This window comes from Panthera tigris, chromosome B4, assembly GCF_018350195.1.
Source record: "Panthera tigris isolate Pti1 chromosome B4, P.tigris_Pti1_mat1.1, whole genome shotgun sequence".
NCBI classification, from domain to species: domain Eukaryota; kingdom Metazoa; phylum Chordata; class Mammalia; order Carnivora; family Felidae; genus Panthera; species Panthera tigris.
Window position 1 is genome coordinate 78,520,910 of NC_056666.1, and position 22,792 is coordinate 78,543,701.

Here is a 22,792-nt window from a genome sequence, read left to right on the forward strand (position 1 = left end):
TGATCCCCGATGGAATTCAAAGTCCCCCAGGGGTCTTAAGTGACTTAGACCTCATAGCACTGAACCATCTTTACATTTAAATTGACCCCCCCCTCCCTCCACCTCTGCCTTCCTGGATGTGTTAAAGACTTACTCTGCGGTAACTAGTATTTGTTCAATGAATGAGTGATAATTAACATTCACATCCACTGCCACCCAAGGGGATAGACTGGACAGACTTTATTATTCTCCATTTACAGGTGAAGAAACTGAAGTTCAGAGTTAACTGACTTCCCCAAGGTCACACAGCTAGCCAGGAGCCCAAATCGGCTGACTTAAAGCTTTGCAAAAACAGCAAAGGCAATACATCGCATGTATAACCTATGTATCTTATTGTGCAATCCTGTGCCACATGACAATTCTGGAACCTAGCGGGGAACACAAAGGTGAAAACAGGAGAAACCCCTTTGTCTGGCTGGCGCCTCTCATCTCCCAGAAACCTGCCATGCAAAAAAACGAGGAGGCACTCCTTTGTCTGCTTTTTGCATCCATTCGCCTTTTGGCCTTCGGCAGGCCCTTATCTGCCCCTGGCCGGCTCCCACCGAGCTCTGTGAGGCTTTCCCCACCAGAAGGCGGCAGGCCTGGGAGAATCCAGGGCCAAGTCCCCCATGTAAGCCGTGTCTCCCCTCTGGCAGGTCCACTGGGCCAGCTATACCTCTTTCTCTCCCAGGCCTACTCTCCGGTCTGCCCCCATCTCAGTTCAGCTGGCAGCTTGATTAAAATCAATAGGTCCACTCCAGACCAAAGAGCACAGACAAGTGTATAATGCCAGGCCCTGCCGGACAAACAAGCTGCTGATGGTGACAGACTCGAAGGCCCTGTACCTCAGGATTCCCCCAGTTCGTTCAGCAGGGGAGTGGCCATCTGCCCCATCCCCCTGGTGCAGGGAGCAGTGCGGACGGAGCAAACATCCATCCTTTTGACCCAGGTCTTGAGGAGAGCTTCCTGGAGGAGGCAGCCCCCAGGGGACCAGCTTGGGATCCAGAGAGCCTTTTGAAGGGAGGAGGGTGGGAAGGAGGGTACCTGCAGAAAAATCCCAGTAAGGACGGGGAGGGGGCTGGCCAGAATGACCGAGTCTCACTCAGCTGGAATATTTCTAGGCGTGCACATCCGTCCTCTTAGACTCTGCACCATGTGGACACATTACAATCTTCAGGAGGGATTTCAAGTGTCTGTTACACTGCGGTCCTCTCGGCAGCGACTAGAGCAGGCTCAGACACACAATAGGGGCCCAACAAATATTTATTGAACTGTAAAGCGCTCAGGAAGTATTTGTTTACCCAAGGGTGTGGGGAAGGCTGATATACAGATGTTTAGAAGGGAAGAGTGTCCCTTGTTTAAATCACAACGTGTCCCACTGAGGGCAGGCTTCCAAGGCAGTGAGTGGAGGGGAGAGGTGCAAGAGGGAGGGGATTCAGAGAATCAGTTTGTTTCCAGGGGTCTGAATCCACGCAGTGAGTGAATGTGTTTGCGGGTGTTTGACGAGACACGTCTATGTGATGTGAGTGTGAGGGTGTGCTAGTGAACACGGGCAAGTGGGCGTGTTTGGGAACCAAGTGAGGTGGGGGTCGAGTGTGTACAACAGCAGATCTGGGGCTCAGGATTGAGCTTCTCCTCCTCTTCTCCAGCCCCAAACTTTTCTTCCCCAGCATTCCTGAGGCTCAGGGATCCCCCCTAGATCCCCTCTGCAGGTGGGACCTTGGGCTGCAGGCTGAAGGTAGTTACAGAGATTCACACCCGACTTCACTCACTCGTCCCCTAAAAACCCCCAAATTTGCAACCGGCGGGGACCTCCTCTACCTGGGAAAGGCGGGGGGGGGGGGGGGGGGCGTGTAATAACGTCATTTCCTGCCCCGAAATTACACCGCCAAAGCCGACTCCACCTGCGGCCCTGGTCGGTCCAGGTTATTCCCCTCCCCCCGGCCCCCTCCCCCGTTCTGGGGCGGGGGGGGGGGGGGGGTTGAGGATGGCGTTGGCGGGAAGGTGCTGAGGAGGCTGGGGGAAGGGAGGCTGGGGTGGGGGGCGGGAACGGAGGGCGTGGAGTCCCGCCGCGATCCACCTGTGGCCCAAGCTTCCAGGCGACTTGGTGGCGGGGGCGGGGCCTGCCCGGGCCGGTCCCCACCCCCTCCCTCGGCGATATAACTTGAGTCGCGGACTTGACCCCCCTCGTGGCCCGAGCCTGAGTCCTGGCCTCTCCTCTTACTCCTAGAACAGCATGAGCTTCACCACCCACTCCATCTTCTCCTCCAACTACCGGTCCGTGGGCTCGGTGCAGGGGTCCAACCACCGGGTCCGGCCGGTCAGCAGTGCAGCCAGCGTCTATGCAGGCGCCGGGGGCTCAGGCTCCCGGATCTCCATATCCCGCTCCTCTAGCTTCCGGAGCGGCTGGGGGTCCGGGGGCATGGCCGCCGTGATGACCGGGGCTCTGGCGGGCATCGGGGGCATCCAGGGCGAGAAGGAGACCATGCAGGACCTGAATGACCGCCTGGCCTCCTACCTGGAGAGGGTGAGGAGCCTGGAGGCTGATAATCAGAGATTGGAGATCAAAATCCGGGAACACCTGGAGAAGAAGGGACCTCAGGTCAGAGACTGGGGGCACTACTTCAAGACCATCGAGGAGCTGAGGGCTCAGGTAAGGGGGCCTCCCCCGACCCCCAGCCATGTTTGACCCTCCAGTTATCCACTCCCTGCTTCTCCCCCGCCTCCCCCAAGGATAGGAATTTTAATAGGGGTGGGGGTGCCTTGACTCCTTCCCGCTTCCCCTCGCCACCCCGCCCACTACTCCGCCCCCTGCTCCCCAGGTAGGGTGTCGGCAAGCCTTGCATTTCCATACATCCCCCTGTCCCCTGGGACCCCAAGGGTGGCGACTGGGCATGGTTAGGCCCTTTCCCAGGAGGTGGTGGGAAGGGGAGAGGGGGGAAGCCTTGCAGAGGAAGTAGACACATGGAAGGAGGTGAGGCAAGGCCCCATAAAAAGGACCCTCTGGCTTCTGGCCAAATGGAGACAGTTGGAGGGTTAAGCGGATGTGGCTAAGGCTGAGTCATCTAGGAGTAAACAGGAGGCCTACCTGTGGGAGGGGCCAATGGGGGGAGCCGGGGAGAGGTGAGCAGGTGCACCTGGGAAAAAATGCCAGGAGAGGGCCAGAGAGAGGACTTGTTACTTTAGGGCGGGAAGGCCAGCAGAGGCCCCAAAAACGGGGCAGTGGGAGACCCGTGGGAGCTCTGGGATTTGGGACTCCATGAAAGGAGGGAACAGTGTGAGGGACACAGGTGGAAGGGGATAGGTGTTCAAGGAGAGCCTCTGGCTATTCCTTGGGACCAGGAAGTGTCACTCAGACACATAACACCTTCCCATACTCAGCCCATCATTGATTTCCCATTTATGGAGCAACCTCTCTACAATCCCCCAGATCTTTGCAAATTCTGTGGACAATGCCCGCATCGTTCTGCAGATTGACAATGCCCGTCTTGCTGCTGATGACTTCAGGGTCAAGTAAGCCTCAGGGTGCTAGGGAGCTGAGGGTGGGGCCAAGAACGGTCTGTTACAGGCTGGGTCAGGTAGGGGCTCACAGTGGGATCTTCAGCTGTGGTCGGAGCTGGGTGGATAAGAGAGAGTTAAGCTCCATCAGTTTATTCGTTCATGTAACGCAGTTAAAGAATACTGTCCCCCAGGTGCCAAGAACACTGCCCAGAGGATTAGCACCTGATCTTGACTCAGGTTGCTGAGTCAAAATCAGGTCACTGCAAACTCCATAGTTTGCAATGGCCATAGGGGCGCTATTAGGTGGCATGGCCCGAGAAGGTTCTGGAACAGAAAAGAGGCCCCTCTGATCGCCTCCACTCCCACAGGTATGAGACGGAGCTGGCCATGCGCCAGTCTGTGGAGAGTGACATCCATGGGCTCCGCAAGGTCATTGATGACACCAATGTCACTCGGCTGCAGCTGGAGACAGAGATCGAGGCTCTCAAGGAAGAGTTGCTCTTCATGAAGAAGAACCATGAGGAGGCAAGCAGGGGGCCAAACAAGTCTGGGTGGGGGAATAGATGGGCCGGGTCACCTGTAAGTAGCTTACAGGGAAGCCTAGAACTCCCAGCCTGGGCTCTCCTGAATCACACGGCTGCCATACTCAGTGGGTCACCTGAATGACAGCGTGAGGGGGTCAAGAGGACACGGGTGAGAGAGCGAGGTGAGGACAAAAGGTAGAAGCAGCTAGCACTAAGGGTGAGGGCTGAGGGGGGAGTGAGAGCAGGTGGAGCCGGCAGGGCTTCCTGGAAGAACATTCGAGGAGCAGGTTTGTGGAAGGAGGGTGGATGCAGGGACAGAGCAAAGTGAGAAGAGAGAAACCACCTGTGGGTGATAGTGAGTGGTGCCGGTTTTTCCATCTGGAGTAGAAAGCCCAGACCTGGCATCGGGCAGAGCACAACACCGAGAGTCTTCTCTGTTCCTGTCTCCAACTGACCCCGCAGGCCTCCTGCAAGAGACAGTTGCAGAGGTGGAGCCTTCCTGGAGTTCTGGACCCGAGTCCCCTCTTTCCTCACTCTGGTCCTCTCTCCTTCAGGAAGTAAAGGGTCTACAAAACCAAATTGCCAACTCGGGGTTGACCGTGGAGTTGGATGCCCCCAAATCTCAGGACCTCAGCAAGATCATGGCGGACATCCGGGCCCAGTATGAAGAGCTGGCTAAGAAGAACCGAGAGGAGCTGGACAAGTACTGGTCCCAGCAGGTGCATGAAGGGAAGGGATGGGTGCCAGGCTAGGAGCAGAGGCCTGAGGGTGTGGAAGGGAAGCAGACGGAGAAGGAGGGACCTGAGGACTATCCTGTCCCTGCAGATTGAGGAGAGCACCACAGTGATCACCTCCCAGACTGCTGAGATAGCAGAAGCTGAGAAGACCCTCAAGGAGCTGAGACGCACGGTCCAGTCCTTGGAGATCAACCTGGACTCGATGAGAAACCTGGTGAGAGTCCTCACATCACCTGCCCCAACTACTCTTGGTCCTGCCCTCTGTCAGCCTCAGACCCAGTCCTATCTCAGCCCAAATCCTACCCCCTTCCATTTTAAGTCCCTTATGCTCAGAAAGGGTGGTTTCTCTTTGCATTTTCCCACTGCTCCTACCCACGACCCTAGTATCTGGCACACCCTAAGTTCTCGAAGACGTTTCCGAGAGTGAAGGGATGAACGGTCATGGGATTTGGACTGTTCTCCTGAAAAATTTGCGGAGACACTCCCTCCACCCCATCTCGGGGCTCACCCGCCCCTCCTCTCTGCGCCCCTGCAGAAGGCCAGCTTCGAGAACAGCTTGAGGGAGGTGGAGGCCCGCTACACCTTGCAGATGGAGCAGCTCAACGGGGTCCTGCTGCACCTGGAGTCAGAGCTGTCCCAGACCCGGACAGAGGGGCAGCGGCAGGCCCAGGAGTACGAGGCCTTGCTCAATGTCAAGGTCAAGCTGGAGGCTGAGATCGCCACCTACCGTCGCCTGCTGGAAGACGGGGAGGACTTCAGGTAAATGGGGCTCTCCTCCCACCCTCACAAGCTGGGGTCAGGATACACTTCTCCCCAAAGCCTGAGCTTTTGTAACCCACCCCGCCCCCCTCATCCCTGCGCATCGGTGTCCACTGAGCGCTGGGCCGGTGCTCTGTGCGGGCTCCTGCATCTCCAAGGGAGTAAGTAAGAGCTTCAGAGCCTCCCTCCCTGGAGAAGAGAACAGACTGAGTATTGCCCCAGCCGTACTTAGAGCACACGTGGAGTTTGGCTTTGGGTTTCCCTTTTCTGGAGGAAGCGACCAAACGGAGTGTGGAGATAGAGGCAGGGATCAGGAGGCATTTTTCCTCCTCTTCCTTGACTCCCTTCTACTCTGCGAGCTGTTTGTAACTGGGGCTTGGTTTTCTGTGACAGTCTTAGTGACGCCCTGGATACCAGCAACTCCTTTCAAACCATCCAGAAGACCACCACCCGCAGGATCGTGGACGGCAAAGTGGTGTCTGAGACCAACGACACCAAAGTTCTGAGGCGTTGAAGCAGCAGAAGCAGGCTACCCTTTGGGGAACGGGAGGCCAATAAAAAAATTCAGAGGTCACTTTTGTGTCTTCCTTGCTTGTCTTCAGGACACGTGCCAACACCCTGACCCAGTAGTCCTATCTCTGACCAGGCAGAAGTCACTGCTGACCGCAGGGGGTTCATATGGGGGGGGGGGCTCTTCTGAGGACGCACCTTCTCCAAATGAGGAGGGAATGGTCGATGAGAATTTGTCTTTTCAAACTGAAAAAGGTATACAAGCAACCTGTGCAGAATCCAAAAGGAAAGAAGGAAATCAAATGAAATACTTCCTACCCCACTCCAGAAGCAACCACTTGTAAAATAGTCCCTTAAACTGGACATATACGAATGTGTTTCCTTTTATTTTATGTATGTGGGACTGTACTATTCTGCAGCCTGGACTCCCAAACTCTGCCTTCTTCATCTCAGTGTGTCTTAGACACCTTTCTAAAGCAGTATGTGTAGACCTACCTTGCTTTTTATGCCCGGTTGAGGGAATTTGGAATCTCTTCTACCTTCATATGGAATCCACATGCATATTCCATTCTCCGAAAGGAAATTGATGATCCGCTATTGAGGGAAAAAGCATGGAATTGCAGTAACTTTGCACTCTATCACCTCTCCTGTTTTGATAACCATTTTGATGATTTTTTTCCTCCCCATCATGCATCTGAATGTCTATATCACATAAATCTTCTCTTAATCTGCAACAAAGAGTAATTACCATGCTCCAAATGCTTCCAAGAATCAGAAGCATGATCTGTATAATGTCCAGTCATGGTCAAGGAACCAATTTGATAGACGATATCTAGGTCTTTCTTGACCTGTTGCTTAGTAATTAGTCCTCCGTCTACTTTGAGCGACGTCATACAAAATATGACATCATGTTACATAAAACTTATTGTATCTGTATAGGAATGCCATTGGGATCATTTTTTTTAGAAGGATCCCCAGAATTATTTTCTTTCAGGTCTCAGCAACAAAAAAACTTAGATTTGGTAGCAAAGGACTATTCTATTTAATCTGTACATTGTACACCCTATTCTTAAGAGCTGCCTGGTACTATGGTGTGTAGAGTACAAATGTACCTAACCCAGGTCTTTTCATGATGGACATCTTGATTGCCAGTAGTTCGGTTTTTACAAAAAGTTGCGATTAGGGGCACCTGGGTGGCTCAGTCTCTTAAGCACCTGACTTTGGCTGAGGTCATGATCTCACAGCTTGTGAGTTTGAGCCCCGCATTGGGCTCTGTGCTGACAACTCAGAGCCTGGAGCCTGATTCCGGTTCTGTGTCTCCCTCCCTCTCTGCCCTTCCCCCGCCCACACTCTGTCTCTGTCTGTCTCTCTCTCTCTCTCTCTCTCCCAAAAATAAACGTTAAAAAAAAAGGTTGCAATTAATGTTAGCTAATATGCTATTAACATCTGTAACTAATATGTACTAATGTGTGAGCAGATCTATAGGACAAATTTCTCGAAATGGTATGCTGGGCTCGAAATGGTATACATTAACGAATATTTAGGAAGTGCCTACTTTATGCCAGGCCCCATGCTAGAGCGCTAACAGCCTAATGGTCAAAAGTTATGTGCAGTTTTGGAGGGCCTGGCTGGCTCAGTCTGTAGAGTATGTAACTCTTGATCTAGGGGTTGTGAGTTCAAGCCCCGTGTTGGGTGTAGGGATTACTTTAAAAAATAAAATCTAAGGAAAAAAACGTGCGTTTTTATCCATTCTTTCAAGATATACTTGCTGAATATCTACTATATACCAGCTACTCCTCCAGGTACTAGAGATACATCAATGAGTGAAAAAGACAAAATTACTATCCTCATGAAACTCTATATCCTAGAGACAAAAGACCAATAATAAACCAGAAACATAACATAGCATGAACATATAGAAGGTAATAAGTGACCTGGGCCTGGGTTGAGCAGGCAAGGAAGATCACAGTGGGGAGAGTCAGGAAAGTGAAAGGGGTATGCCTGAAGATCTTCAATCAAAATGAAAAACGAATGGGGTGCCTGGGTGGCTCAGTCGGGTGAGCGTCTGACTCTTGGTTTTGGCTCAGGTCATGATCTCACAGTTTGTGGGTTCAAACATCGAGCTCTGCAGCTGGCAGCGTGGAGCCTGCTTGGGATTCTCTTTCTCTCTATCCTTCTCTCTCTCTATCCTTCCCCTGCTCAAGCTGTCTCTGTCTCTCTCGAAATAAACATTAAGAAAAAAAAAAAAAAAGAAAGGCCGAGGGGGCACCAGGGTGGCTCAGTTGGTTAAGCATCTGGCTTCAGCTCAGGTCATGAACTCACGCCTCCTGGGTTCACGCTCCGCACTAGGCTCTGGGTTCAAGGCCTGCATGGGGGCTCTGATGAAAGTAATGAGCCTGCTTGGGATTTTCTCTCTCCCTCTGCCCTCCACCCCCCACTCTCTCCTCTCAAAATAAAGAAATAAACTTAAAATACAGCATGTACTTTACCTAAAATACAGCATGTTTACTCTGCAACCTCTAAAACTATGGGGTCCTTGGTGGAAAAAAGCTAAAGACAGCACTGTTTGAGACCCTTTGTCTGCGGGAGGCTCAGGGAGACAAAAGCCAGGACAGGCAGCCCTCCAGGCTAGCTGGCATGGGTGTGGGGGGGTGAGGTGTGTCGGGGTGGGGGGGGAGCTCCCCAGAGGGACAGGGTGGAAGTCTTTATCACTGCAGCGCCCTGAGAAGCTGCAAAGTGAACAGAGCAAGGGCCAGCTTCCTGAGTTACACAAGACGTTACCTGGAGCTTCTGTGAGCTGGGACACTTGCTTTCTCTGGGTTCCTTGGTGCTGCTACCTGGAGGAAAACATCCTAGCTGAAACCAAGTCACCCCGCTGAGGGGTTTCTCACCCTTCCTAAGCCTACCTCCCCAGAATAACCCTAAAAATCCCGTCCCACCTCTCCTCTCCCCATCCTCTCTCCAAGCCCTGCTTTGTCTATATCCTCCTCCCCAGCATTTACAGGAGTCTACAAGAGACAAAGCCCTGGGGCAGGGAGTTTTACTTTCTGAGATCTGTTTTAGGAAAGCAATCAGAGTGGTTTTCTTGCCCCATCTGCCCTACTATTTTCTAGATATGTAAGTGTAATACTGAACGTGCTCTCTCAGGCCACACGGAAGCCCCAGATCTGATGATGAGCCCCCACCTCCCCACACAAACCCCTGCAAAGGGCTGCACAGCCCTGGCTGGCCCTCAGTGTAATTTAGACACGAGGAATCCGGCCTTCCTTGGGCCCCTAAAAAGGAGAGACTGATGGCCCCGGCCACCAGATGTGGGACTGCAAGCAAACGTGGGATGCGGACGTGCCTGAAGGGGAAGCAGAAAGCCCCTGGCAGAGTCTGAGCAGTGCTTGCGGCGGAGTCAAGCTGACCCGGGTAACCCAAGACGATGCACCTGATATGACTATCCCTCCCCATCAGACAATGTCTCCCAGTTCCCAGGGCGCTAATGCATTTGATCCCTATTACAATCCTGTGAGCTATGCGAGGCAGAGGGTATTACTGGCTTTAGCTCAGAAAAGTAGGCACTGAGGTTCCCAGAGATCATGTGACTTGTCCGAGGCCACAGAGCTGGAGGCTTAAGGCAGGAAACCACCTATCCAGATCCCCAGTCCCACGCTCTCTCTTCCGTGTATTCTAACTTAGCCCAGGGTTTCTCCAGCCCTGGCTGCAATTCCAGTCACCAGAGGCATTTTACGAACAATACCAACGCCCAGGTCCCATCTGCAAAGATTGTGATTTGGTTGCCCTGGGGTGAGGACCCAGGCCTCCCGGCAAGTGTTAAAATATGAATTTGGTGATTCCAAGAGGCAGGCAAAGTGGAGACTCCCATTCAAGCTGTGCCTAGGGTCAACACCATGGCCTTCCCTCCTGACGCAGGTCACGGATGTGTGTGTTTTACACTGCACACTCCTGGAAAAGCCCAAGGCCCCTGGGGCAATCCTCCTCATCTCCCACTAGGGAAGATGACCTCTTGAGGGGCAGCCCACTTTGTGGCCAAAAGGGGAATATTAGCAATTCCAAGGTTATATTATGCAGCCGTCTGTTTTCATTTCATCCTTCCTCTGTCTATGCATAATCCAGCCTGGATACTAAATTAATAAATGGTACTGGAAGGTGAAGAACTACGTGGATCACATATCCACTTTGTGGGGTTTTTCAAAGACAAAAACAACTATAGATAGATAAAATGTATATGTACATATGTACTCATCGGTGTCTATCCTTGTATATGCAAAGATCTCTGGAAGGATACACAAGAAACTTAAATTAATGATTGCCTCTGAGGAGAGAAATTGAAATAGGAGGAAACAAGGGTGCCTGGGTGGCTCAGGTTGAGCGTCCGACTTCAGCTCAGGTCATGATCTCACAGTTTGTGGGTTCAAGCCCACCTCAGACTCTGTGCTGTCGGTCGGAGCCTGGAGCCGGCTTCGGATTCTGTGTCTCCCTCTCTCTCTGCTCTTCCCCCGCTCATGCTCTGTCTCTCTCTCTCTCTCCTCCAGAAATAAATGAAAACATTAAAAAAAAATTTTTTTTTAAGAAATAGGAAGAAACAAAGGTGGGAGGGAGGTTTACTTTCCATCGTGTACCTTTGTACCTTTTGAATCGTATATTACTAATACACACACCAAAAAACTTTTCTTTGTGATCTTTTATAATGATACAGGAACCCACAGCTTTCCGGGGAAGAAAACTGTACGCCCATTTTTGTTGTTTCTGACCCACCCCATCAATTCAATCAGTCATTCCACAAACATTGACTGAGCCCCTGGGGTGTGCCAAGAACTATTCTAGGAGCTGAGGGTTGAGTGTGAAGATACAGACTAATAATCCTTATTCTTGCGGAGCTTACATTTTATTTCATTACATTTTTATAGTTTATTTATTTACTTTGAGAGAGGAAGAGTACCAGTGGGGGAGGGGAGCAGAGAGAGAGAGAGAGAGAGAGAGAGAGAGAGAGAATCCCAAGCAGGCTCTGCACTGTCAGCCCAACTCGGGGGCCCAAACCCACAAACCGTGAGATCATGACCTGAGCTGACGTCAGACACTCAACCAACTGAGCCACCCAGGCGCCCCTGGAGCTTATATTTTAGCAAATGGAGACAGACAACAAAAGATAAATGTAATGAGTAAATTATATTGCATATTAGAAGAGGTAAACATTATGGGAAAAAAGTAGAGCATCAGGGAATCAGGAGTTAGAAGGTGTATTTGTTTCCTGTTATTGCTGTAACAAATAATCATAAACTTAGTGGCTTAACACACATTTGTTATCTTGCAGTTTGTCACCAAGAATGACAGTTTGCGAGGTCAGAATATTTACCTCTTCTAATATACAATATAATTTACTTATTACATTTATCCTTCGTTGCCTGTCTCCATTTGCTAAAATGTAAGCTCCAGGGGGCACCCGGGTGGCTCAGTTGGTTGAGCGTCTGACTTCAGCTCAGGTCATGATCTCGCAGTTTGTGAGTTTGAGCCCCGAGTCCTAAAACCAAGGTGTCAGCAGGGCTGTGTGCCTTCCAGAAGCTCTAGGGGAAATTGATTTCCTTGTCTTTTCCACCTTCTAGAGGCCACCTGCACTCCTTGGCTTGTAGCCCCTTCTGCTATCTTCAAAGTCAGCTGTGTATCTTCTTCTCTTTCTTTCTCTGACTTCAACCACAAGCCCGATCTCTTTTTCAATGAGCGTGGCTTTGGTTTTCAGTTTATAAATGGATCACAAAGTATTTGTCTCTCTCCATCTGACTTATTTCAATTAGCACAATGCCTTCAAGTTCCCCCCACGTGGTCGCACATGGTAGGATTTCCTCGATTTTTATGGCTGGGTTATATTCCACCGCATACGTGTGCCACAACTTCTTTAACTCTCCATCCACCGATGGACACAGGTTATTTCCACATCTTGGCTATTGGAAAGAATGCTGCTATGAACGTGGGGTTGCAGGTAGGTCTTTGAGTTAGTGTTTTCATTTCCTTTGGCTGTATTCCCAAAAGCAGAATTGCCAGGTCATACGGTGGTTTTATTTTTAATTTCTTGAGGCTCCTCCATACCGTTTTCCATAGTGGCTGTATTTGACTGGGTTTGAAGGCAGTGAGGTCTCAGTAACCGCACGTCATGGAAAAACCGTCCCTTACCACTTGGGGCTACCTGGAATGCCTTGGCCTTTTGGAGGTAGTGAGTCTTTGGCAGACTACACAGCTGTTAAGATAGACGAGGATGGTGGGAAAAGAGAAATCAAGGGCTCTCTGGGGTGGTCTGGCTGCTTTGGCCACACTGCTGGGGTCAGAGAATGGAAATTGGAAGCGCCAAGTTTTACATTCTTGGCTCAAGAGGACCAGGCTGTTTCTAAGACTTCCTACACGAATCTTTCAACTCCTGCAGCCACAGGCCTGATGCGGCTGAAGCCTGACACTGCATCAGCGGTTGAAATCATAGGATGCCTGGATGGCTCAGTCAGTTGAGCGTCCAACTCTTGACTTCAGCTCAGGTCATGATCCCAGGGTCGTGGGGGTAGAGCCGTGCACTGAGTGTGGAGCCTGCTTAAGATTCTTTCTCTCCCTCTGTCTCTCGCCCCTGCTTGGGCTCTCTCTTTTACTAAAATAAAACAAAAATAAGAATAATTTTTAAAAAAAGAAGTTGAAATCACAGCCAGGTGTTCTATGAAAGCCAAGACATTGAGGAGGAATCCTAAGAATGGGAAAAGGAGCTTTGGGACATATTTGAAGATGCTGCATGCCCAGACCATGCTAAATCTCCCTGACTGGCAGAGATAGCCCCTCCTTCTTTGTCTAATGAGGCTGGCCCTGTCTTGCTTGGACATTCTGTAAGGGCTTCACCTGAGATAGTTAACGTATAAGAAATGACTCAGACACAAAACCAGGGGGAAAGAGTACAAAATCTGACCCTAGGGAAGACTCACAAGACAAAAGAATTGCAACGATTTTGCCAGTTTATATAGACACAAACTGGGGGCATTTGTATGTAGTTGGATTCTAAGGATGCTTAACCAGAAAGGAAGACACAATTTTAGACTGGGCTGAATTTATTTATGTGGGTTTATTTATATGGACTCAGGGAATCCAAACTCAGTGTGCTGGCTCCAGCACCCAGGAATGATTTTATTGCTTTCCTTAGTTGTTTGGCTAAAACCTATCTCAGAAGTAGCATACAATAAGTGAAGCTGAGCTATAAGAAATCCTATTGCATAATTCAGAGGAAGGAATCTAAAGATTTACTGCGAAAGGAATGTCGGAATGATTTATCGTGGACAATCTACACACTCAACAGCTGACCACCAGAAGGGAAGCAAAGTGGGTTTGGTTACCTTAAAATGCCACAGGGTCAAAGCAATAATCAGAATGGTCTGACGCACAGGATTGTTTGGCAGTAATTACCTGATCATGGGGTTCTAGTTTTAAATTGAGTGGGCAGTCTGGTAAAGTCATCTCTTATTGTTTTGTTATACACGGGACTACTGGTGGCTGGCTTAGTCGGTAGAGCATGCAACTCTTGATGTCAGGGTCATAAGTTCCAGACCCACATGGAGAGTACAGCTTACTAAATAAATAAATGTGACTACCAGAAAAACTTTTAACCATTTACAAATCTATACAAAAAGATACACTCAAAAAACACCATCAACTAATCAAAATGGAATTCGAAAACGGTTTGAGCAATCCACAGGAAAGCAGGAAAAAAATGAAAAAGAGAGCAAATAGAGAAAAAAAATAAAACAGTAGACCTCAGTCCTAATATAACAATAATTAGATGAACTGGTATAAATACCACACACAATGGAGTATTACTCGGCAATCAAAAAGAATGAAATCTTGCCATTTGCAACAACGTGCATAGAACTAGAGGGTATTATGCTAAGCAATATTAGTCAGAGAAAGACAAATATAAGGAATTTATATTCCTTCACTCATATAAGGAATTTAAGATACAAAACAGATTAACATAAGGGAAGGGAAGCAAAAATAATATAAAAACAAGGAGGGGGACAGAGAACAAACTGAGGGTTCTGGAGGGGTTTGTGGGTGGGGGGATGGGCTAAATGGGCAAGGGGCATTAAGGAATCTACTCCTGAATTCATTGTTGTTCTGTATGCTAACTTGGATGCAAATTTAAATAAATAAGTAAATAAATAAATAGGAAAAAAGCAAATCAGCAAAGATATAGAGGAAGTCAAAAACACAATCAATCAGTAGGATCTGATTGACATTTATAAAACATTCCACCAGCAGAGCAGAATACACATTTGTTTTCAAGCGCCCACTGAGCTTACACCAAGATCGACCATATCCTGAACCACAAAAGCAATTCAATGGAGAAAACAGCCTTTTCTGACACAAGAGTGGTGTCAGAACAACTGGACATCCCGAGACAAAAATAAATAAACAAACAAACAAACAAATACCACAGCAACGATCTTGACCCAAGTCTCACACCTTATATAAAAATTAACTCAATGCTGATGACAAACTTAAGAGTAAACCATAAGACTCTAAAACTTTAAGAGAAAACACTTAAGAAAAAACAAAGAATAAAAACAGAGAAATCTGGGATCTAGGGCTAGGCAGAGTTCTTAGACTTGGGGACATCAACCACAAATCCATAAAGACGGAAAAGCTGTACTTAATCAAAATTAAAAATATTTGTTCTGTGAAAGAAGGTGTTCATAGGATGAAAAGATAAGCAACAGACTAGGAGAAAATATTTGAATACCACACATCTATGATGACTAATATCTAGAACATATAAAGGATTCTCAAAGCTCAATGGTAAAAAAAAAAAGAAAGAAAGAAAATGGGCAAAAGATATGAGAAGACTTTTCCTGAAGAGGATACATAGGTGGAAAATAAGCTCATGAAAAGATGCTCCACATCATTAGCTGTGAGGGAAATGCAAATTGGAATCACAGTCAGATATCACTATACACCTATCAAAATGACCAAAGTAAACAATAGACAACACCAAATGTTGGAGTGGACCTGGAAAAACTGGATCACTCATACATCGCTGATGGGAATGCAAAATGGCCCAGTCACTCTGAAAACAGTTTAGCTGTTTCTTAAAAATTGAAACATATAACCCAGCAATTGCACTCTGGGGCATTTGTCCTAGAGAAATAAAAACTGATGCTCACACAAGAACCTGTGCAGGAAAAGCAACTCTATTCTTAATAGCTAAAAACTAGAAACAATCAGATGTCCTTCAACAAGCAAATGAATGGTTAAACAGGGGGCACATCCATGCGGTAGAATACTTCTCAACAATAAAAAGGAATGAACTCTTGATACAGGCCATAGCCAGGATGACTCTCCAGGGAATTATGCTAATTGAGAAAAGCCAGTCCCAAAAGATTGCATACTGTGTGATTCCATGTATAGAACATTCTTGGAATGACAATATTCTAGAAATGGAGAACAGCTTAGTGGTTGGGGTGGGGGGTGCTGATTAAGGAGGAGATGGGACCATAGGGAAGTGAGTGTGGCCATACAAGGAAAACACCAGGGATCCTGTGGTGATGGACCTGTTTTGTATCTTTCTTCTTATCAATGTCATTATCTTGTCTGTGATGTAATACTGTAGTTTTGCAAGATTATATAAATGGGGAAAACTGGGCAAAGGGTACATGGGATCTCTCTGGAGTATTTCTTACAACTCCATGTGCATCTACAATTATCTCAAAAGTCTTAATTTTTTAAAACCTGGCACATAAAATGTTACGCATTTATTTTCTCAAAAAATAAAAAAAGTTAATGTGCAATTCTTAACCCTAAACATGTGCGCGCGTGTGCACACCCACACCGAGATTTTTCCTTCTGAAGGTTATGATAGGAAAGAGCTCCCTCTTATTTTAGGAGAATGGAGAGAGGTCGCAGGTGCCCCGGGACTCGCCCGGGGTTTTACCAGGAGTCTCAGGACAAACGGAAACCAGGAGACCCCTCCAGCTAGAGGCGGTGGGAGGCACGGCAGCCCTGCCCTAGGTACCAGACCCAGCCCGAGCGGGGGCCACGCGAAGCGCGGCCAGAGCTGCGCCCTCGCAGCTGGGGACACCCAGGTGCCACCCGCCGGCACCCTGGGGGCGCGCGGAGGGCGGGGGACAGGGGACGGGGTCCGCAGCGCCCTCCTGGGTCCACCGTCGGCCGCTTCCCGAGGGTGTGGGGACGCAGCGGAAAGCAAAAACAGCGCGGGCAGGATCGCGGCTTCCCCACGCCGCTTGCTGGGAAATGAGGCGAGACGGCTGGCGGCTCAGAGCCCGGGACAACACCCCCCAGCTCCAGAGCCAGTTCTAAAGCAGAATTTTTGAGATCCAGGGTTCTGCTTTCCGCCTGTCCCGGCTCTAGCGGAGCCCACCTCGCCGCGCGCTCCCCGCTGTCCCGTGCTCTGGCGCCTTCCCTCGGTTCCTCTCCGCACCCCACCCTTCCAACCTTGGCTGTGGCTTTAAGGGGAATCCCACCCCAACACAAAGCCTCTTCGTGTTCTTCCAGTTCGTTTCCGCCCCTCGGACCTGCCCACCGAGGAATGCGGCCGTGGAGGACGCCTCGGAAATGGCCAGAGGAGAAGGGCGCGGCAGGTGCCAAGAGCGAGGGGGTGACCAGAAGCCCGCTGTGGGAATGGGAAGGAAAATAGGCTCCCGATCTGGGAGTGGCCGAGGCCTGAGCTCGTGAGAGGCAGACCTTGGGCTAGACTGCCTGGGTTCAAATCTCTGGTGAACCACTCACTAGCCGAGTGACTGTGGGCAGGTTCCTTACCTGTCCAGGCTTAGTTTCCTTTGTCCTAAAATAAGGCTAAAATAGTGCAATGCTCCTTGGAGTTGCTGAGAGGATTAAATGAATGAAGATATACAAGGTTTTAGGGCCCTGTCAAACCCACAACAAGTGCTATATGAGGCTTGATGTTATTATAAGTAGTTGAGCACCAGAATTCAGGGGTCCTCTTCCCAGGTTCCATAACTGCCGCTGCCCCTTTCCTCTCTGGAAGGCCTGCCACATAACCTCTGGAAGGTACTATGCATTGGTCACCAAGAATGGTAAGGGTGCTGGGCAGCCCCACCCACCCACCCAGCCAGTCCCCTCACCCTGGCCCAGGTGCCTTTCCCCTCTCCCAACCCTGGGGAAAGCCTCAGCTCTCCTTGATGAAGGGAAGTAGGGAGAGGGATGTTCTGGCCTCACCTGGTCTGGATCACCCATCTGAGTGAGGAAAGCTGGGAAGGTCTAAAATCTGAATCCAGTCCCAGACCTGTCACTACTTCTGTGACCTCAAGTCAGCCACTCTCTGGGCCTCAGTTTCTTCACGAGTGAAATAAAGACATTCGTGTGTGTGTGTGTGTGTGTGTGTGTGTGTGTGTGTGTGAGTGAGTTCTCTGCCCAATGTGGGGCTTGAACTCTCCACCCTGAGATCAAGAGTCGTATGCTCTACCGACTGAGGCAGCCAGGCACCCCAAGACATGCCTTTCTCGAGCCCACATTTATTAGATGTGAGACACTGGCCTGGCCTGCCCTATCTGAAGAATGGCTATGAAGATCACCCGGAATAATGCAGGTAGAGGTGAGTCATAAAGTTCTATACAGTTCCATACATACTACAATCCTCACATTATAATAGGCCTTCCAGGTCACCCTCTGCTTGTCTTCCCACTCCCCCCACCTTCCACCCATAATTCCCTCCAGGAGATTAGGGATTTCTGTCTGCTTCATCTTCAGTTGTAACCCCAGCACCTAGCACCATGCACATAATAGGTGGTCAATAAATATGTGCTGAATAAATCAATGAATGGTTCAAATTTGGCCTCTCCAAGTAGAAATCCTCTTTCTGGCCTTCCCAACTTTTTCTGTACAAAGATTTTAAACCAGCACAGCCCCCTTGGGTACTCTAGTTATTAGAACATTATCACTGCTTCTACTAGGCTGAAATCTGCCCCCTAACCTTCCAGACTCAGCCTTGCCGGCTAGAGCTACCCAGAGCTCCCTCTTCCATAAGGGTTCATGTGTGAGTGATTACTATTATCCTAACCTGGGTAGGGGGAGTCCAGAGCACTGTGTAAGGATGAGCCCCGCTGCTGGCCTCGGCCCCACCTGCCCCAGGCATGAGCTGAGGAAGCAATCCTCGGCTTAGGAACATCTCCAGGAGGTTTTTCAGCGATCCTTGGGTCTTGGGAGTCTGTCGCTACCAAAGGCCCTGATCAGAACACGATGAAGTGTCTGGTGCTGCAGCAAGAGGGATTTAGGGTAAACTGGGGATTCGAAGGCATTATCCTGCCCTGGGCCCAAAGCCCACAGAGTTCTCCCCCACCCCTTCCTCAGGCAGCAGGGTTGAGCGGGCCTCTGCCACATTGGCTGAACTTTCTCCATCACGCACCCACTCAGGAGATCTGAAGCCATGCATTTACGCTACTGAGCTTCCCCCCAGGCCCTTCCCACACACGCCTGTGTTTGAGTCCTGCTTTGTGTCCACTGCTAGAGCTGATGATTTACACTCAAGGCCCGGGGAAAAGGCTGGGGAGCCAAGGCCAAAAGGGGACAGGAAGGCAGAAGCTTTGAAGCCACCCAAGTTTGAGGAGTGCATTCCAGCCCCTTGGGGCTCATGGCCCCCCACCCAAGGTAGTCACCTTTGCCAGACATACGCTGTCCCTTTCCCTCTTCTTCTTCCCTACACCGCAGGGGCCTCTTCCAGGATGCCTTCTCCACCTGCATCAACTCTGCATTGCTCTGCCCCCATCACCCTGCCCCACCCCCACTGACATCAAAGCAGTGTTTTTCAAACTGCAGGGTCTGAGCACAAGAGTTGACTAAGCAGCACAAATTTTTTTTTAATTTTTTAATGTTTGTTTATTTTTGAGAGAGAGAGGCAGAGCACGACCAGGGGAGGGGCAGAGAGAGAGAGGGAGACACAGAATCTGAAGCAGGCTCCGGGGTCTGAGCTGTCAGCACAGAGCCGGACGTGGGGCTCGAACTTACGGACAGTGAGATCACGACCTGAGCCAAAGTTGGACACTTAACTGACTGAGCCACCCAGGTACCCCGCATAAATGTAGTTTTAATAAAATGAACAGAATAAACTAGATCAGAGCATACTGTGTGGTAAGGTAAGAATGAATACTGTTATACTGTTTCTTGAAACATGTCACACACACACACAAACACACACACACACACACACACACACACACACACACACTCCATCTAGAGGACTTAGTTCTGTCATTTTGAAGGTCTAGCCTGGGTCTGGGTATATGACCCATTGACCTCACCCATTCCTCTTCCTCCTTCTGCTTCTAGACAACATCCAATAGAACTTTCTGCAGTAATGGAAATATCTGTGTTGTCTAACATGGTAGCCACTAAGTACATTTGGCTATTGAGCCCCTGAAATATGGCCAGTGTGACCGAAGAAATGATTTTTTTATTATATTCAATTTCAATTAATTTCAATTTAACTCACCACAGTAGAGTCTAGTGGCTAATGGCTGCCATATTGCACCAGTGCCATTCTAGACTGTAAGCTCCCCATGGGCAAAGACAAGGCTGTTTTGTTCACTGTTATACTCCTAGGACTTAGCATGGTTCTAACACAGGCTAAGTCACCAATAAATGGGGGGGGGGGGGGGGGGGGAAGAAGAGGAGACACCAAAGAAAAATGTAGCCCAGCCCAGACCTATAGAATTTTCCAATCTCTATAGTGTAAATACTCCCGTGGTGGTCAATTTCATGCTACTAGGGGATTCATTCTGGCAAGCAAAATTTCTGAACTTAGTGATCAGCTCTCGTTAGCCTTGGAATGAATGAACAACAGCAACAACAACAACAACAACAAAAATGAACAAACAAGCTACCAGGATGGAACTCTGCAAGCAGGACACCCCAGGGAAGGAGACATCAGGAGAGTGGATGGAAGGGATATTTTAAGTGGTCAATAATCATCTTTCTCCCTTTGTGGTTCCTCTCTGTACCAAGAGATAGAACGTGGTGGGGGGATGGCTGACCTTCCTCATTCTGTGGCCCCACTCCACAAACCCCACAACTTTAAGAAACCCCAAGGACTCTCCAGCAGGCCTAAGTCATTGTCACCAGAGGAAAATCCTATATGCCACAAAAGCTATTGAATGAATATCAAAGCACGTGGAATGAACCCTACGCTTAGTGTGAGGTAGTCGCTACCATTTTTTTAAACATGCCCCAGGTCCAGAAGTTACACAGTCTCCCTTGGTCACTTGGACAGCCTCTGTAATGGGGGGGGGGGGGTGCTAAAACTATAAATCTTGCTGTCATTTAGGAATGCTTAGTGCAAATGTTTATGGGCCCAAGTCACCTTTTTCCACCTCTCTTTTGAAGGGCGTTACAGTCCCCCCCTGGGGTCACGCCTGCATTCCACACATGTTCAAGGAAGGAGGGGCAGGTTGCCTACTTTGGGGATAGCCAGGACCCAGGTGGTGACCCTTGGTCTTAGCGCTAAATGATTCAGAACACAGAGCGTTCAAATAAAAATTCAAGTAACCAAACCAAAGACGAGGATGCAGGAAAGCTCGGGAGATGAATTCAGAGCAAAGGAACGGTGGGGCAGTAAACGCTACAGGCGTTCAGAGGAAGGATGGTGATCATGAGTCACGGCGGAGGCGGAATTCGAGGGAGGCTAGGGTTTGTGCAGTGGGAGAGGTGTGCATTCCAGATGAGAGAATGAGAACATAGCCCCCGAGGCCCAACTATCAGCCACGCACATAATAGCGACTCCATAAACACGTGTTCATAGGGTCCCAGAAAATCTGAGTCTGCTCTTGGCCGTAGCCATGGCAAGGGAGCACAGGTGGGCAAGTGCCAGGCCTCAGGCACTACATTACCAGGGAGATAACCTTGAGATGGCAGGAGCAGCAGAGGCACACAGGGAACGGAGCTGAGCCAAAAGCTCGGAACAAAAGGATCTTGTCCCTGCAGCCACTCTCCAGGATTGCAACCCTCCGGCTGCCCCAAGGCTCCAGGCCTGAATAAGGAAGTAACACCCTGCCTGCAGAACGTTGCTCTGCCCAGCTGGGGTCTCAAAGGCCTGCTGCCCATCTTGGCACTGCCTTGAGCCCTGACTGGCACCAGGCCCAGCCACACTTCGCTCCTCAAAGCTATCAGATTCCTCTGTTGGCAGGGCTGAGGCGGGCTGGACGGTCGCAGCCCCGGTCTAATCAGAGCCTTCCCAGGGTTCCCTGGAGCTCTCTCATGTGCCACCACTTCCAGGCCTCGGTCACCCCACCCAGCCCTTCTCAGCAAGGTCTCTGGCTTATCCAAGCTCCCACCATATAACACAATCATCCTTAAAAGACAGAATCTGGCTATTCAACTCCTATCCCAACAATTCCAAATTCTAGAAGATCTGAAGACCAAAAGTTCTCTGTAATTCACTTACATGTTAAACCTGACATGGAGCTATTTAGTTTAGTTGAGTTTTTTTTTTTTTTTTTTAATGCTTATTTATTTTTTGAGAAAGAGAGAGACAGAGCATGAGCAGGGGAGGGGCAGAAAGAGAGGGAAACACAGAATCCGACACAGGCTCCAGGCTCAGAGCCATCAGCACAGAGCCCGATGTGGGGCTCAAACCCACAAACCATACATCATGACCTGAGCCAAAGCTGGATACTTAACCGTCTGAGCCACCCAGGCACCCCGAGTTTTTATATATCCAATTTAGTGTGACTATTCCTGGATTTCACTGCAGAAATAAATGTTCAGTGTCTGATTCCATAATTCCAGGGGCCACCTCAAAGCCCACTGTGGTTTTCGTTATACATTATACGTTTCATTATACATTATACGCACTACATTTCCTTTCTAAACTATGAAACTCAGAAAAAGAGTCATCTGGACCCAGGGCTTAGGTTAAGGGATCGTGTACTTGCAGCCTAAGCCCAGGCTTAAGCTCCTACTGAAACGATTTTGAGCCTGGGTGCCTGCTCCTTAGAGCTGATGGTGGGGAGGAATCCCAGGAAGACAAGCCAGGGCAGGGGGCACTTCAACAGCTCAGGCAGTGACAATTTACCAACAGGGACACCAGTGCAGTGTTTTGATGCTTTAACAACACGCAGCAGCCCAGAGGCGTACTGGGAGCCATGAGACCCGGAGCCATGGCTTCCCCCTTCCGGCCACCAGAGTTTGAGACAAACTCCTATCCTCACCTGGGTTTCTTCCTCATTTGAATGAACCCACCTCGGCGCCCTGGGTGGGGGTGAAAGGAACAGAAGCATGCAGCACACTTAAGGAACTCAGTGGGTATCAGCTACTTTGATTGTTCTTTCATCCAGTATTTCTTGACCTGCTAGGCCCCTCTGGGCAAGACAATGTGTAATTTACAGGGTGAACTCAAGGAGAGAAAGAATGTGCACGTACAAGTAAAAGCAAGATTGGACTGAGCAGATTAAAATCGGATTTCGGACGAGAGTAGAGTCTGAAAAGGAAGTGGGAAAGGTAAGAAACATGTCCTGGGCAGTGGCAGGAGACCCGATCAGGTCAGGCTGATACACTGGACAACTTTCCCATAGTTCTTTCCTCCCTGGGCCCAGTTTCCCCCTACATTTAGCCTTCTATCTCCTCTGAGTTCCTTTCCACTTTCTGTGATGCCAAATACCTGAAGTAAAATTGGACCAAGTCTTTACGACCCCCAGGGGTACAACCAGACCCAAATGTGGAAGCCACAGGAGGCCGATTTCCACTCAAATG

General features: G+C 49.5%; 1 protein-coding gene across 1 annotated transcript; it reads left to right on the top strand.

Annotated features, from left to right (window-relative positions):
• Window positions 1-2,184: 2,184 nt before the first annotated feature.
• Window positions 2,185-6,113, top strand: KRT18 (keratin 18). Its single transcript, XM_007081546.3, has 7 exons — window positions 2,185-2,671; window positions 3,449-3,531; window positions 3,888-4,044; window positions 4,598-4,762; window positions 4,869-4,994; window positions 5,316-5,539; window positions 5,933-6,113. Exons 1-7 carry the CDS (start codon window positions 2,255-2,257, stop codon window positions 6,051-6,053), a joined length of 1,293 nt encoding a protein of 430 aa, XP_007081608.2. The 5' UTR covers window positions 2,185-2,254; the 3' UTR covers window positions 6,054-6,113.
• Window positions 6,114-22,792: the final 16,679 nt, after the last annotated feature.